At 42.0% G+C, this 17972-nt stretch overlaps 3 protein-coding genes across 3 annotated transcripts in view; 1 reads left to right on the top strand and 2 right to left on the bottom strand.

Annotated features, from left to right (window-relative positions):
* LOC308380751 (E3 ubiquitin-protein ligase TRIM35-like) overlaps positions 1–17972 on the top strand; it is a gene marked incomplete at its 3' end in the record, with an annotated part of 284739 nt that overhangs the window by 9306 nt on the left and 257461 nt on the right. The window lies entirely within an intron of this gene.
* Positions 2559–5110, bottom strand: LOC308380056 (E3 ubiquitin-protein ligase TRIM35-like; the record flags this gene model as incomplete). Its single annotated transcript, XM_080857339.1, has 6 exons — positions 2559–3142; positions 3417–3535; positions 3611–3633; positions 3837–4067; positions 4470–4565; positions 4724–5110. 6 exons carry the CDS (start codon positions 5108–5110, stop codon positions 2559–2561), a joined length of 1440 nt encoding a protein of 479 aa, XP_080713465.1.
* LOC308380055 (E3 ubiquitin-protein ligase TRIM35-like) lies at positions 11478–13921 on the bottom strand (the record flags this gene model as incomplete). The annotated part of the gene is made up of 5 exons (XM_080857338.1): positions 11478–12007; positions 12186–12317; positions 12646–12886; positions 13260–13355; positions 13517–13921. 5 exons carry the CDS (start codon positions 13919–13921, stop codon positions 11478–11480), a joined length of 1404 nt encoding a protein of 467 aa, XP_080713464.1.

Genomic DNA, 17972 nt, shown 5'->3' with positions numbered 1-17972 from the left:
AACACACACACACACACACTCAAAAACACACACACACACACACACACACACACACACACACACACACACACACACACACACACACACACACACACACACACACAAACTCACACACTCACTCACTCACATACACATGTGATCAGACAGGGTTTTAACCAGCATGGGGGGGGGGGGCCTAGCCAAGGCCTAGCCAGTGGTGTGCCTACATTAACACACTCACACACACTCACTCACACACACTTATTCACTCACACACACGCACACACAGACACCCTCACACACATTAACTGTAGCTGAGGTGAGGCACACTCACACACGCGCGCACACAGACACCCTCACACACATTAACTGTAGCTGAGGTGAGGCACACTCACACACACGCGCACACAGACACCCTCACACATATTAACTGTAGCTGAGGTGAGGCACACTCACACACACAGACACCCTAAAAACATTAACTGTAGCTGAGGTGAGGCACTGCTTCAAACAGATCACCTCTCACAAGTCACCTGGCCCAGATGGCATATCAGGCAGGGCCCTCAGGGGTTGTGCTGACCAGCTAGCAGGGGTCTTCAGTGACATCTTCAACCTCTCCCTCAGCCTGTCTCCACCTGCTTCAAAAGGACCACCACCAGACTCATCTCCATGCTCGTAGACCTGGGACTTAACACCTCTCTATGCAAGTGGGACATCTTCAACCTCTCCCTCAGCCTGCTTCAAAAGGACCACCATCGTCCCTGTTCCCAAGAACACCAAGGCCATCTTCGTGAATGACTATCGCCCGGTAGCACTGACCTCTGTCATCATGAAGTGCTACGAGCGGGTAGTCAGATCATTTATTTGCTCCTCTGTGTCTCCAACCGTATAATACCGGTCCAACAGGTCTACAGACGATGCCATCGTCCTGACTTTGCACACTGCCCTCTCCCACCTGGCCAAAGGGAATACAGTATGTGGGAATGCTGTTTATTGACTACAGATCAGCATTCAATACCATCATCCCCTCGAGACTCATCTCCAAGCTCGTAGACCTGGGACTAAACACCTCCCTATGCAAGTGGATCTTCGACTTCCTGACTGGGAGGCCACAGGTGGTGAGAATCGGTGTCCGCACCTCATCCACAGTAATCACCAACACAGGCACCCCCCAGGGCTGTGTGCTCAGCCCCCTCCTGTTCTCCTTGTTCACACATGCAAGCAGCAACGCACAGTTCCAATCTCATCGTTAAGTTTGCTGACTACAACCATTGTGGGCCTCATCACTGACAATGAAGAGTCAGTCTACAGAGGGGAGGTTGGTACCCTGACAGCATGGTGTCAGGATAATAACCTCTCTCTCAACATCAGCAAGACTAAGGAGATGATTGTGGACTATAGAAGGCAGCAGGAGGAAGAGCATGCAGCCCTACACATCAACGGATCCGAAGTGGAAAAGGTCAGCTGCTTCAGGTGGACGACATCATGGGCAGCCGTGGCCTACTTGTTAGGGTTCCAGGCTGGAAACCATATGGTTGCCGGTTCGATCCCCAACCAGTAGGAAAAATGTGGGCGGGGGAAGGAGTAGACCATTGCTCTCCCATGCCCTCCTCCACGGCTGGAGTGCCATTGAGCAAGGCACCTAACCCCGATCACTGCTCCTCGGGCGCCGCCAGAGGCAGCTCACTGCTCCTGGTTAGTGTTACTTCACTTCATTGTGTGTGTGTGTCACTTCCCTGGATGGGTCAAATGCAGAGGTGGATTTCAGAGTGTGTGTGTCTACACCACCTGTACCATAGTCACTTTCACTTTTCACTTAATCAGAGTTAGCATTAGCACAAACCTAGCACAAGCAATTGAGACCATTTTGGTGAGTTTTGGACATGGACAGGGGTCTGAGTGATGTCACAGGCCAGAAGATTATCAATAATTACCATTACAACTCAAAAGTGATCCTAATTACAGTCATCTTTATATTTCTAAATATGTGGATAGAAGGAAGTTTTAATATTTGGTTTTCCATGTTGGTGATATTTAAAAACCTAAAAAAAAATCTAGTAGATCTACTTAAAAACCTTAAACAAATCTAGATACACGTATTTCCACCATGTAAAATAATTGAAAAAAAGTCAGTACTTGAAAATTGTGTTATGTACTGTATTTAAGACTTAACCATATGTACATCAATATACAAAACAGTCATGACTTCAATATACAGACATTTAGTTGATATGTTGAGAAAACGTTAAAAAGTAACTGATCAATAACAGTAACGGTGCTCAATAACAATCAACATAAACTGAGGCTACTGTTGAAGAGTGAAGATGACAAAGTAATGCAGAATATGTCACAAATGAACATCATACAATATCACACAAACAATTGAGGCCTAATCGAGTTTAACCTCATAATCACCAGCAGCAAATACCACCTACTGCTAGTGTTGGGAGGGGAGTGTAGTCACATGTTCCATATGAAACTACCACAGAGGATTCATATTTTATATTGGAAAAACACAGATTTAGATATAGACCAATGAATTAGGTTGATGTTTAGTTTATTTTACTCAATGGCACACTTTAGATCTTGGAGTTAGTTTCAACATGCTTGCGTTGTTCAATGGTCACAGAGGGCTTCAGTGTTAAAATACTCAGTCGAGAACTGTAGCTGTAGAATACGGGAAGGACTTTCTCAGTGAATGTGTGTTTGAAAGTGTGTAAGTGTGTATTTTGTAGAGGATCAGAGAATGACAGCTGTCCTTTATCCAAATCCAGATGCACTCTGAGTGTGTGGAGATTTTGTTGCAATACATGCAGAGGTCCTGTAGAATAACACTCTTCATACTTTTCACACTCTTCATCTTCATCATACCCCAAACTCCACACTCTCTCCCATGAGAAGGTGTCCCTCCTCCCCTGGTTGGACTCTGGGGTCACACCCACACACCAGTTTGTACTGTGTCCAACTTCCACATCCCAGTAGTGTGACCCTGAGCTGAAGCCCTCAGAGCCCAGGACAGCGCTATGGACATTAAATCTTTCTGGATTATCAGGAATGTCTTGTATTGGGAGTGTCTTTGTAAGACTTGGCTCTTGTAAACTGGTGAGATCCGCAGAAACGTCGAGCCATGGGCTTGCAGTGTTTGGGTCCAACAGTACAGGAGCTGAACAGAGAGATGAGGAGAGGGTGAGCAAATGGACTCAGGTGTATGACTTCTTTTACTGTTGGATGGTTGGTTCTTACTGCGTCATTTAGCTGCAATGTTGTTGTTTTTTAAAGTTGATGTTACACTGTGAGTGTGTGTGTGTGTGTGTGTGTGTATGTGCGTGTGTGTGTGTGTGTGTGTGTGTGTGTGTGTGTGTATGTCTGTGTGTGTGTGTGTGTGTGTGTGTGTGTGTGATTGTGCCTGTTTATGTCGTAGGTGACAAAGAACTCACTGAACTGAACTATGTCCTTCATCTTCTCCCAGACTCTGAACCTCAGGTTGCCCAGGTGCTTTGCCACATCAATCAGAGCTCCTGAAACTCTCTGTGGTTTTTGCAGTGTGTGTGCAGAACTAGAAAACAGACTGGAGTTAGCACTAGTCTTAGTGTGGGTTCAGGCAAAGAAAGGGTCAATTGAAATCTCTCACCTTTCCATGGAAGCCTTGAAGTTCTGGAAAACAGCATACAGTACAGATTTCAGTTCAGTTAATTTCAATATTCTGTGTCTGACTTGATGGCTTACTTCTTGTCCACACAATGGATAGTAATGATACATTATGTAACAAAAGATGAAAATAAATTAATAACAAAACTGAAAATATGTATTAAATATCTCACCATTTATACAACTCAACTGAAACCAAATGTCCATACCTGTAAGAAGATTATGTCTTCAGCTACCATCTGCTTCTCAATGACTGTTATTGTATCTGAAAGAGTGGACATCTCCTTGCTCAATCTTTCAATCTTCTCTTTCATAATGGAAGTCTTCTGCTTCTCTTCCTCTTTCAGTGCTCTTATTCTGGCCTCCTCTTCATCTTTCAGAAACTGATGAAGCTTCTTAAACTCCTTCTTGATCTGATTCTCTGACTGATGGGCCTGGATCTTGAATAACACACACAAAAGGGACTACATTCATAAAATGTTCCCCCCCAAAACAAATATAATATGTCTAATATTAATATTGTTAAAGTAATCATGTCTGTTTCTGTGAACAGCATGAGCAGTTCATCCAATGGCTGAACGATCATGTGGTGAAATCATTGCTCTAATTTTCTTAATGATACTAATAAAATAAATATCAGTGTGTGTACTTGTAACATCTGGATCAAATTACTCGGGTGAGATGCTTGATGTGACTTCAATTGTAGTTGTAATGAAACTGAATAGCTACACAATACAAGTTGTTAACGCATCATATCATACAGGTAATATTACACAATTCCAGAAACAGTGTCATGAAGTCAATGGTCTCTTTCTGAAACAGGTTGTTCTAGTAAATCTCACCTTAATGTGCCTGGCTGTTTGGTCACATGTTTTTTTAACTCGTTCGAATTCTTTCAGTTTCTCTTGTAAGGGCTTCAGTACAGCATCGAGTTGTTCCTGAAATGAACAAATACATCATACACTATGATTATTCATACTCATTTTCTGTTGTTGTGGATACTCATTCAGTAACAGCACAGATACAGAAGGCAAAGTTTGCCCATTGCATAGTCATAAATGACATTTCCACCTATAAGCAAATAATAGAAACTCACTTTATAATCCAGCGCAGCTTCATCTATGGGAAGGAACTGGTGTCCTGAGTGTTTCCTGGAAGCCTGACACACCACACATATGGGCTGTTTATCCTCCAAACAGAACAGCTTGAGTTTCTCACCGTGCAGACTGCAGAGCCCTCCAGCGCTCTTCTCCTTCTGGAAAGACTCACATAAATTCCTCAAAGACAAATTCAGTGGCGGATTGTCCAATGGAGATCGTCTTCTACAGACTGGACACTCTTTAAATGTCTTCCCTCTCCAGAACCTTTGAAGGCAGTCTTTGCAGAAGCTGTGACTGCACAAAAGAAGGACGGGATCCTTGAAAATGTCATAGCAAACAGGACAGTTATAATCCTCTTCAGGGAAAGAGCGTTTAGTTGCCATCCTCCTCTCACAGAAACAGTCACTTCTCTGGAAACTTTGTGTGTACATTTAACTTTCACTTGTCAATGAGGTTGTTGTGAGTGGCTGCTTGCTTAAACATGTCCCAGTCTGTTGTCGCAAGACAGTCTTGAAGAGCACTCATTGATCCCTCTGGCCACACTGAATTCTCTTTCCGAACCGGTTTTTCACTCTCACTCTGGGCCTATAAACTGGCATTAGCATAACAGTGATGTGGTCAGAAAGTCCGATGTGGGGGAGGGGGAGGCTTTGTATGCACCTTTGTGTGAGGTGTAAACCAAGTCCAAGGTGTTTTTCTCCCTTGTTGGGAAATTAACATGCTGGTGAAGTTTTGGGTGTAGTGTTTTGAGATTGGCATGAATAAAGTCTCCAGCGACGATAGTGAATCCATCTGGGTGAGTTGTCTGTTGTTCACTGATGGCCTGATATAATTCACAAAGTGAGTTTCTATTATTTGCTTTTAGGTGAAAATGTTATTTATGACTATGCAATGGCCGTACTTTGCCTTCTGTATCTGTGCTGTTACTGAATGAGTATCCACGACAACAGATGATGATTATTACACTAAAGGGGGTCTTCTTGACTTTTAATGTGTAGGGGTTGAAAAGTTTTTCAAACAAACTAATTAAATGTATTATCTACTTAATATCATCAAACAACATTAAGAAACATATTTATTATTCGCACATAACAAAGCTGCATGAAGAATATAAAATGTATGTTCATTAGTACATTAGTGCAGCTATCATTAAAATAGACATTGGTATTTTTTACAGTATATCATCCCTTGTTTCAGAATCATCGGAGTCTATGTGTTTTTCAGAATGACGTTAACAACCTTAAGTTAGCCTAAATTGAACTTAAATATTTTGTGTAATTCAGAGCTGAAACCAGAACATAGGGACACGTGTCCATATGTCATATTAGCCAAGTATTTTAGTTAAACTGGTATTGTCAAAAATGTATTTTTAAGTAAGAGATCAGGTCTTTTTTTGTTTTGTTTAAGCCAAACATAATTTTCACCTTCTCTAACAAGTTCAATAGAATTTGCATATAAAGCTTCAAACCAGATAAGGATTCCACCCCTGAGGTCCATCCCTGTGTCTCTCCATGGGTGCTGTCCTGCTCCCCCATAGCCTGAGATCCATCCCTGTGTCTCTCCATGGGTGCTGTCCTGCTCCCCCATAGCCTGAGATCCATCCCTGTGTCTCTCCATGGGTGCTGTCCTGCTCCCCCATAGCCTGAGATCCATCCCTGTGTCTCTCCATGGGTGCTGTCCTGCTCCCCCATAGCCTGAGATCCATCCCTGTGTCTCTCCATGGGTGCTGTCCTGCTCCCCCATAGCCTGAGGTCCATCCCTGTGTTACTCCATGGGTGCTGTCCTGCTCCCCCATAGCCTGAGATCCATCCCTGTGTCTCTCCATGGGTGCTGTCCTGCTCCCCCATAGCCTGAGGTCCATCCCTGTGTTACTCCATGGGTGCTGTCCTGCTCCCCCATAGCCTGAGATCCATCCCTGTGTCTCTCCATGGGTGCTGTCCTGCTCCCCCATAGCCTGAGGTCCATCCCTGTGTTACTCCATGGGTGCTGTCCTGCTCCCCCATAGCCTGAGATCCATCCCTGTGTCTCTCCATGGGTGCTGTCCTGCTCCCCCATAGCCTGAGGTCCATCCCTGTGTCTCTCCATGGGTGCTGTCCTGCTCCCCCATAGCCTGAGGTCCATCCCTGTGTTACTCCATGGGTGCTGTCCTGCTCCCCCATAGCCTGAGATCCATCCCTGTGTCTCTCCATGGGTGCTGTCCTGCTCCCCCATAGCCTGAGATCCATCCCTGTGTCTCTCCATGGGTGCTGTCCTGCTCCCCCATAGCCTGAGGTCCATCCCTGTGTCTCTCCATGGGTGCTGTCCTGCTCCCCCATAGCCTGAGGTCCATCCCTGTGTCTCTCCATGGGTGCTGTCCTGCTCCCCCATAGCCTGAGGTCCATCCCTGTGTCTCTCCATGGGTGCTGTCCTGCTCCCCCATAGCCTGAGATCCATCCCTGTGTCTCTCCATGGGTGCTGTCCTGCTCCCCCATAGCCTGAGATCCATCCCTGTGTCTCTCCATGGGTGCTGTCCTGCTCCCCCATAGCCTGAGATCCATCCCTGTGTCTCTCCATGGAGCTGTCCTGCTCCCCCATAGCCTGAGATCCATCCCTGTGTCTCTCCATGGGTGCTGTCCTGCTCCCCCATAGCCTGAGATCCATCCCTGTGTCTCTCCATGGAGCTGTCCTGCTCCCCCATAGCCTGAGATCCATCCCTGTGTTACTCCATGGAGCTGTCCTGCTCCCCCATAGCCTGAGATCCATCCCTGTGTTACTCCATGGAGCTGTCCTGCTCCCCCATAGCCTGAGATCCATCCCTGTGTCTCTCCATGGGTGCTGTCCTGCTCCCCCATAGCCTGAGATCCAGCCCTATGTTACTCCATGGGTGCAGTCCTGCTCCCCCATAGCCTGAGATCCATCCCTGTGTCTCTCCATGGGTGCAGTCCTGCTCCCCCATAGCCTGAGATCCATCCCTGTGTCTCTCCATGGGTGCTATCCTGCTCCCCCATAGCCTGAGGTCCAGCCCTGTGTCTCTCCATGGAGCTGTCCTGCTCCCCCATAGCCTGGAGGAAGTTGTTTCGTTAGTCTCCCTCTCTCCCCCACCCCTTCCCCTCCCCCTCCTCAATGGGGTCTTGGATAACTTTGGGTTACTGCATTGTTCTTCACCATGGGGGGTTATCAAACACATCTCACACCCAGACCAGCCAAAAGAATGCTCAAACACTCTGTCATCACACCTCAGCTCTCTCTGAACCTACGACTGGGTGCATTGGGGAGGGCGATAGAGCCTGGGTTAAATTATGACATGTCAGAAGGACAATGAACATATATCAGACATTGACAGGAGATCAGATATCAACCAAATAACAAAGAGGTTCTCACTGTCATCACATCTCAACTGACTCCTAGGAGGGGGAGAAATCATGTGTTTAATGTATGGCTTGTCAGAGGACAATGGCCATATGTCAGAAATTGACAGCTGATCAGATATCAACCAGATGACAATGTATACATTTTGTACCAATCATAGACTACTTATGATTTTCTTGTTTAAGGGGAAATATAGGGGACACTGACTAATGTACTGCCAGCATATTGTGATAATGTTTTTTTTTATTATACAGCTGATCAGAATGCTGCATGTGCCATTGAACGGGTCATCCCAACATTCAGAGGTCCATTATTAATTTAGGTTGAGGTCCAACGGGTTTGGTGCTTCTTATCTGCATCTTTCATATCATTCTGCATTCTCCGCTTATCTAACCATAGTATTCTTTCATATCATTCTGCATTCTCCGTCCACTGATCTAACCATAGTATTCTTTCATATCATTCTGCATTCTCCACTGATCTAACCATAGTATTCTTTCATATCATTCTGCATTCTCCACTGATCTAACCATAGTATTCTTTCATATCATTCTGCATTCTCCACTTATCTAACCATAGTATTCTTTCATATCATTCTGCATTCTCCGTCCACTTACCTACTCATAGTATTCGCACCGGCACGGCCTTGGTGGAAATGAGGTATAAGTCTAACCAAGGTTTACAAAGTTTTCTTCAAGATTCTTTAAATACTGTAGAAATAGGAACTCATAAAAAGTTGTCTTATAATAAACATTGAGTATTGATTAGTTCTTTGATTCAACCTTTATTGGAAATTAATGATAGATGAAACAGAATAGATGCAATGCAAATATTCACTAAAATTAGAAATTCAGCATAACTTTTTATGCAGAGAATGACTGAAAAGTTATGTTGGAGCGCCCTCTACAGGACGCAGTGTGTGCTAAAGAGAACGCGAAACTTAACTTTAGTGTGGAGAAGACGAGAGCAAAAGACTGAGGGAAATGAAAATCGCGGTAGAAAACCTTTTGCAATTAACGTCTTTACTGACTAAATAAGTTTGACTAAATTGAATTATTCTAAAGATGTAAAGTCCCACACCTTCATGGTTGGTGAAACAAGTGTGAACAAGAAAGTAAAAATTCACACACTCTCATGCAAACATTCACTCACACACACACACACACACACACACACACACACACACACACACACACACACAATCACTCTCAAACACCCACTCACTCTCACACACACACAGTGGTGTAGTGGTCCTTGGAGAAGTGGGTATACTCTTATTTATTTTTAAGCAGCCCATACAGCACAGGATAATAACCCTGTTTTGAGAAGTGGGTATACTCAATGCTGACTGAAAAATAAGTGGGTATACTCCGCATACCTGCGTATACCCTGGACTACACCACTGCTCACACACACACACACTGTAAGATTCTTTTCTATATTCAGGCTACTACAATTAATTATAAGACGTGGAATAGTTGTAGGTTGAAGTTTCAATCAAGGCAGCTTGAGGCAGTTCGGATCAGAGCGAGATAGATTTATTGCAAGAGGCATAGATACTCTAAGTACATTTCTGAGTCTAAGTGTCTAAGCGCAGCCGCGTGCGGAGGATCTTCGGGACGTCTTCAGGAGAGATGTTGTTCGTAGCTCTGAGGGTCGTTCTGCTCAACAGGAGTGCTACACAGCACTCCCTTTTAACCGGCAGGAATACGTAAACCAAATAGAATGCATGACATCTCTACCCAAGTTAACACACACACACACACATATATGAACATGGAAACAGTCTCAGGAGCTCATTGATGCCCTTGGGCCCACGGTCCTGGTAGAATGGGAGCCTGCATGGACAGCTCAGAGCACACACACACACAGAGAGAGCCTAAGCAGACATCTTATCAACACTGGAGCTGTCTCTCAGTGGGCAGCAGGTGGTGTAGTATAAGTTATGGTAACCTATTAACCTTACTGGAATTCGGGGCCCCCATAGTCTCTCGGGACCGCCTGGTACACATGGAGATACAGCAAATACACTAACAACACTCACTCACACACACTAACTCACCGATACTCACACACTCTCACACACACACATTCATTCACACACACTCACTCACTCACTCACTCACACACGGGGGGCTGAGTGACATCACAGGCCAGAACATTTTGTTTTGAATTACTCAAAACGCTTAATAGCACAAAGGATCACTTCAATGGCACCAACCAGCACAGACGAACAGCAGTACTATTTTGATATTTTGAACGACACAAGGGGGGTCAGCTTCACTCAGGTACAGAACCTCCCACATAGACCTTATAAACCCACGTTATCTCCAGGTCTCGTACGTCTGATGAGCTTCACTGGTCCAACAAATGGTCTGTGGTTAAAAATCTCAAATTAAAACTTCAGGTTTTGATCAATAATCTCTCTCTAATGGAAACGCCCTTATCAACAAAAACCAGCTGTTTAGTTTATCACAGTCTCACACAAACATGCAATTTGATTCAACAGGACAACCAAGCACTAGCCAAATTATTATCAAACCTTCAAGCACCAGACAATCCCTTAAGTTTCCCAACTTATACACGTAACTCAACACTCTTGGTCAGCTTAAATAAGTTTAAATAATTTGGGAAGCATTTTAGCACCTGTTTTAGTTTGGGAGAGAAAAGAAACTCACCTTTCTGTGGTAGATTTAAAGTTCTAATGAAAGAAAATAAGTCATTTCAATTGCAAAGTAATTTCAAATTATAATATTTTATTAATTTCAATATATGGTATATGCATTGAGCAGAACCTTCTACCACAAGCAATGCACAGCAATGACAATAAAACATGACAAAAATAATGATTGAATGGCGGGACTAATGTACATGTTTATGTCCAAGTTAGCATGTGTGTGTTGTGTATGATTAAATGAACTCTGAACTTCAGGTTGGCCAGCTGCTCCCAGACTCACAGGTCTCTCCCTTTACTGAGCCGTGGTAAACACAGAACTGGACTCAACTGGACTGGAGTGATGAGTGATGACCTCATCAGTGCAATAACAACAGTTATGGTGGTGATTCATGAACCATTCAAAGGTTTTTACCAACTCATGATTTTCACAAAGAAGGATCCTAATTACAGTTATCTTAATGTTTCTAAATATGTGGATAGAAGGAAGTTTTAACATTTGGTTATCCATGTTGGTTATACCTCAATACCTCAAACTAAACTAGATAGATCTACTTAAAAACCTCAAATGAATCTAGATTAACATATTCCCACCATATAAAGAAAACACAGTTCATTTTTAGACTTGAAAATGAAATTGAATTAATGTTATTTCATGAATATTTCAAAATGTTATGAGTTGTACTGCATGTCAGACTGAACCATATGTTAAGATTTTGGAGATAGTTTCAACATAATCTGCGTTGTTCAATGGTCACCGAGGGCTTCAGGGGTAAAATACTCAGTGGTAACCGGTTGTAGAAGAAGGGAAGGACTTTCTCAGTGAATGTGTGTTTGAAAGTGTGTAAGTGTGTATTTTCTAGAGGATCAGAGAATGACAGCTGTCCTTTATCCAAATCCAGATGCACTCTGAGTGTGTGGAGTTTCTGTTTCAGTACATGCACAGGTCCTGTATAATCAAATCTATTATGCTCATCATTCCCCACACGCCACACTCTGTCCCATGAGAGGGTGTCCCTCTTCCTCTGGTTGGATTCTGTGGTCACACCCACACACCATTGTGTACTGAATCCAAGTTCAACATCCCAGCAGTGTGACCCTGAGTTGAAGCCCTCAGAGCCCAGGACAGTGAAATAGCCATTAAATCTTTCTGGATTATCAGGAAGTGTCTGACTAGGAATTATCCTTGTAAAGCTGGTCAGATCCTCACTAATGAAGAGCGATGATTGTGCAGTGTTTGGGTCCAACAGTACAGGAGCTGAACAGAGAGATGAGGAGAGGGTGAGCAAATGGACTCAGGTGTATGACTTATTTTAATGTAGGCTGATTGGTTCTTACTGCGTCATTTAGCTGTCACATTGATTTTTAACTTGATGTTACACTGTGTTTGTGTGTGTGTGTGTGTGTGTGTGTATCATAGGTGACAAAGAACTCACTGAACTGAACTATGTCCTTCATCTTCTCCCAGACTCTGAACCTCAGGTTGCCCAGGTGCTTTGCCACATCAATCAGAGCTCCTGAAACTCTCTGTGGTTTCTGCAGTGCGTGTGTAGAACTAGGAAAACAGACTGGAGTTAGCACTAGTTTCAGTGTGGGTTCAGGCAAAGAAAGGACTTGAAATCTCTCACCTTTCTTTGGTTGCCTTGAAGTTCTGGAAAACAGCATACAGCACAGATTTCAGTTCAGGTCATTTTAAAAATAATAATTCATTTCATTTTTAATTGCACTCTTCATTCAAAACCACATCTGTCTTGATGGCTTACTTATTGATCTCACAATTGACAATAATGATACTTTATCAAACAGAAGATCAAAAGAAATTGATATTTATGTTTTATTAAATATCATAAACGTCTCACATTTTTCTTTTTCTTTTTACAACTGAGCTGAAACCACATGTCCATACCCGTAACAAGATGATGTCATCAGCAACCATCTGCTTCTTAATTGCTGTTATAGTATCTGAAAGAGTGGACATCTCCTTGCTCATTTCTTCAATCTTCTCTTTCATAATCAAACTCTTCTGCTTCTCTTCCTCCTTCAGTGCTCTTATCCTGGCCACCTCTTCATCTTTTAGAAACTGATGAAGCTTCTCAAACTCCTCCTTGATCTGCTTCTCTGACTGATGGGCCTGGACCTTGAATAACACATCAAAGGGATGACAGTCATAAACATCTGTCAATTTGTTGAATATTTATATTGTCAAAGTAATCATGTGTATTACCGTTGACAGTGTGAACAGTTTATCCCAGGGCTAAACTTAACATGTGGTGAATGTATTGTTGTAATCTCTTAACGGTACTAATAATATAAATATCAGTTTGTTTACTTGATATATCTGTACCAAATTGTTCCGTTGAGATGCTTAATGTAAATTAAATTGAAGTTGTAATGAAACTGAATAGCTGCACAATACAAGTTGTTAACATATCATATCATATAGGCAATATTACACAATGTCATGAAGTCAATGGTCTCTTTCTGAAACAGGTTGTTCTGGTAAATCTCACCTTAATGTGCCTAGCTGTTTGGTCACATGTCTTAAATTCAAGATAAAATTCTTCCAGTTTTTCTTGCAAGGACTTCAATATAGCCTTGAGTTGTTCCTATAATGAACAAATACATTATACACTATGATTATTAATACTTATTTTATGTTGTTGTGGATACTCAGTAACAGCATTCAGTAACAGCACAGATAGAGAAGGAAAAGTATGCCCATTGCATAAATGACATTTCCACCTATAAGCAAATTAAGGAAACTCACTTTATAATCCAGCGCAGCTTCATCTATGGGAAGGAACTGGTGTCCTGAGTGTTTCCTGGAAGCCTGACACACCACACATATGGGCTGTTTATCCTCCAGACAGAACAGCTTGAGTCTCTCACCGTGCAGACTGCAGAGCACTTCAGACCCTCCTGAAGCCCTCTGACTCTTCTCCTTCAGGAAAGACTCACATAAATTCCTCAAAGACAAATTCAGTGGCGGATTGTCCAATGAAGATTGTTTTCTACAAACTGGACACTCTTTAGATTTCTTCCTTCTCCAGAACTTCTGAAGGCAGTCTTTGCAGAAGCTGTGACTGCAAAAAAGAACGACGGGATCCTTGAAAATGTCAACGCAAACAGGACAGGTTAAATCCTCTTCAAGTAGAGAGCTTTTGGATGCCATCCTCTTTTCACAGAAAAAGTAACTTCGTTTGAACCTTTGAGTGTGTACACTTAACTTTCACTTTCTATTCGTCAAAAATCACCTGAATAAATCCAAATGTGTCGTCTGAAAAGTAACAAAGGAATATGCCTCTAGATTCAAATAGATCTCCTAACTAAAAGTGTCGAGCTGGGTGGGATGATTCCTTAGGAGGGGTGGACTGGATATGGAAGGAAGTGACGATAGTGGTCGAAGTGAGGTGGGCATGGAAGGTGAAGACGAGGGAGAATCAAACAGGGGCAAACGGTATGGAGATAAGCGAAATTACTGTCTGATGATTCTTCAGATTCTGATAAGGATAAGGAAAAGGATTAAAAAAACGCAGAACCAAACAAACGACTAAGAATGTCGACTTGAAGGTAAAGTTGCAGTTTGATTCTCCTAGCTCCATCAATCCATTGAAATTAACGAAAGCATTGTATGAAGCTGTAGGAACAGTGAATGTTAGATCGCAAAGGGATGATTTGATTTGATTTTATTCGGATCCCCATTAGCTGATGCCAAAGACACCAGCTACTCTTCCTGGGGTCCACACAAGAAAACAACGTACCAAACAACAGATAAAAAAAAAAGGAAAAGCATATAACAAAGAAGACATCAACATACAAACAACAGATAAAGGAAAGGGAAAAAGACACATAACAAAGAAGAAATCAACATACAAACACCAGATAAAAGAAAGGAAAAAAACAACAACTAAATAACCTAGCCATCACACACAAAAACAACAGATGACAAATAGGAAAAAAGGATAAGTGAGTAGATAAATAAAAATTAGTAATACATACTAACAGCCATGAGGTGTTGCTTCATCTGCTTTTTGAATCCAGCTTTGTTCTGGGTTTTTTTTATGTGATCTGGAAGGGAGTTCCATTCTACCATAGCCCTGCATAATACTGTACGTTGTTTTGAGTTTGTTTTTATTGTTGGAATTGTGTAGTTACCACTGGTGGCATGTCTGGTGGGGTATGTGTGTACATTAGAGCTGAGTGTGAGCTGCCTAAATAACCAGTCAGGGGTTTTTAATGTGTTAATATTTTTAATGAAAGAAATAAGTGATGCTTTTAGCCTCTCATCAACTTTCAGATGGGAGTTTAATTATTGGATATAACAAAAAAACTAGTAAAATTGACTGAATTGGAGGGAAAGAAAATTAAATGTACCGAGTGGGAACATAAGAAAACAGGAATTAGCTAGGAAGAGTTATAACCAGAGTCTAAACCGATATGTCATGTGAGGATATTTTGAGCAATATCAGGAGCCAAGGTAGTCAAAGGCAAAAGACTGAAGTACACAAGAGATGGAGTTAAAAAAGAAACTGATAAGTCTCTCCGTTCTATTGTTTTTTTGATGAGAAGGTATAACCTTCTAGAGTTAAGGTAGGATACATGAGTTTTCAGGTGCGTCCATACATCCCACCACCACTCAGGTGTTTCAATTGCCAGAAATATGGACATGTGGCAGCTATCTGTAGAGGGAAAAAGAGATGTGGCAAATGTGGAGGGGAAGACCATGAGTATGGCCAGTGTCAGGAGGGCACTAATACAAAATGTTGTAATTGTGGAGGTTCACATAGCGCAGCATACAAAGGGTGTCAAGTACATACAAAAGCTGCAGAAGTGCAAAGAATCAAGGTGGAGGAGAGAATTTCCTACGCAGAGGCTATAAAGAAAGTAGACGCAAAAAGGAGAACCCAAACAATTCCAACAATGCAGGGGCAAAGTAAAGGTTATTACTCTCAGCCTAGTAGGGTATCTACATCCTTAGATAAGTCAACTATCCCAGTGGATAGTGTGACATTCCTGGCATTCTTAGCTGAAGTCATAAACTGCTCAGCTCAGACCCAGAGTAGAATTGAGAGAATCAAGATCATTATTAAGGCTGCCGAGAGGCATTTTTGTGTGGGGATGGAAATTTCAGTTGATGAAATGAATAGGACTCTTACAAATCTTCTTCAAGGTACACAACCAACACCACAGTCAGTATCAGGTGGGGTTCATGAGGGTGTTTAGCGTGTTACAATGGAATGCTTGAAGTCTCTGCTCTAATGGACAGGAGTTTAAGAAATGTATAGAAGACATGGATGAAAAACCTAATGTTATACAGTATGTGTGCAAGAAACATGGCTTAGGCCTAACTTTGACTTTTCCATTCATGGGTGTGTAATTGTACGAAGGGAAAGAGAGAATGGTCCTGGTGGAGAGGTAGCTATCTTTATTCAACAGTGTCTGGGTTATAGGGTTATTAAAGTACAGACAAATAAAGAACAGGTTAGTGCAGTTTTCTTCGACATTGAAAAGGCATATGATATGCTTTGGCGAGAAGGACTCCTATCAAACTTGATGCTTTGGGCATAAGGGGAAGAATGTATAACTGGATTATGGATTTTCTGGTGGAACTATTGAAGTACGTGTCATATCCTGTAGATAATGGAGTTCCTCGGGGTAGTGTGTGTAGTCCTCTGTTGTTCAGTATCATGATTAATGATATTTTTTCAGACATTGATGTTAACATTGGAAGGTCATTGTATGCAGATGATGGGGCAATGTGGGTAAAGGGTCGAAATACTGCTTTTATTGGGCAAAAGCTCCAAGTAGCTGTTAGTACAGTAGGAAAATGGGGCAACAAGTGGGGGGGCTTCTGCTTTTCAGTGGAGAAGACATCACTTGGTATGGGAACTGAACCGCCCGTGACTGCAGTACAGTGCCATCAGAGCACCTCTCCCTATTCTACTGGAGACCTGCAAGAGAAGACTACGGACCGGTGCCCAACGTATTGTGAAGGACTCCTAACATCTTGACCATGGACTTTCCGTATCCTGAACACACACAATGACTAATTAAACAGCAATTACACTTTTTCACACTTGAACATTGACTGTACACACGGCACTTTATACTCCCTCTTGTTATTTATAGAAAAATATATATATTTTGATGTTTCTTTCTTCAATCAAACAGCTGTTGCAGTCCAAGAGCAAAGCTTTTGCTGATTTACCTACCTAATGCCCTACAGCTAGCGACTATAAGTGACTTACCCTTTTACACTTGTCAATCTTGTCAAAATACAACTGTTGCAGATATTCTCTGTCAAACCTCGACAAATAAACAGGCACATGAAAGCACGTGTTTAATACATTTTCGTTTCAAAAACTTGTCTTGAAAATGAGCTGGAAGAAATGGCTTGTTATAATATGACTAGGTGTAACCAAGGTATACAAAGTATTCTTTAAGATTCTTTAAATAGTGTATTATAGAAACTAATAAAAAGTTATCTTATAATAAACATTGAACATTGATTCGTTTTTTAATTCAACCTTTAATGGAAATTAATGATAGGTGAAACAGAATAGATGCAATGCCAATTTTCACTCAAATTAGAAATTCAGCAGAACTTTTTATGTAGAGAATGACTGAAACGTGATGTTGGAGCGCCCTCTACAGGACGCAGTGTGTGCTAAAGAGAACGCGAAACTAAACTCCTGTGTGGAGAAGAGGAGAGAAAAATGACTGAGGGAAGACACATTGAAAACATGCTATTTTATTCTACAAGACAACCAAGCACTAGCCACACTATTATCAAACCTTCAAGCACCCAACAATCACTTAACTTTCCCAACTATTACGCGTAGCTCAACACTCACGGCCAGCTTGAATTGCAAGTTTAAATTATTTTGGCAGCATTTTAAAACGCCTCGCTCTAATCAATTATTACCCTTACAATGCAAAACCCATGAAGCTCCTTAGCTCTAAGGTATCCAGTAATGCAATTATTGCTTTGGTTCTTTACCACATCAATCAGAACCTAAACTCTCTTTGGATTATGTAGCGTGCACTTGGATCCAGGCTGACAGACTTTAGTTAGCACCTGTTTTATTTTGGCTTTAAACAAACAGAGAATAGAAACTCTGCCACATTTCGATGGTAGATTTGAAGTTCTGATAAAAGAAAATTCATTCAGTGAAAAGTAATTTCAAATCATAATATTTTATTAATTTCAATGTTTAGTAACT

The sequence above is a fragment of the Sprattus sprattus genome (assembly GCF_963457725.1).
Source record: "Sprattus sprattus genome assembly, chromosome: 19".
Classification (NCBI taxonomy): domain Eukaryota; kingdom Metazoa; phylum Chordata; class Actinopteri; order Clupeiformes; family Clupeidae; genus Sprattus; species Sprattus sprattus.
The sequence above is the reverse complement of the archived record's forward strand: the minus strand, read 5'-3'. Positions and strand labels throughout refer to the sequence as shown.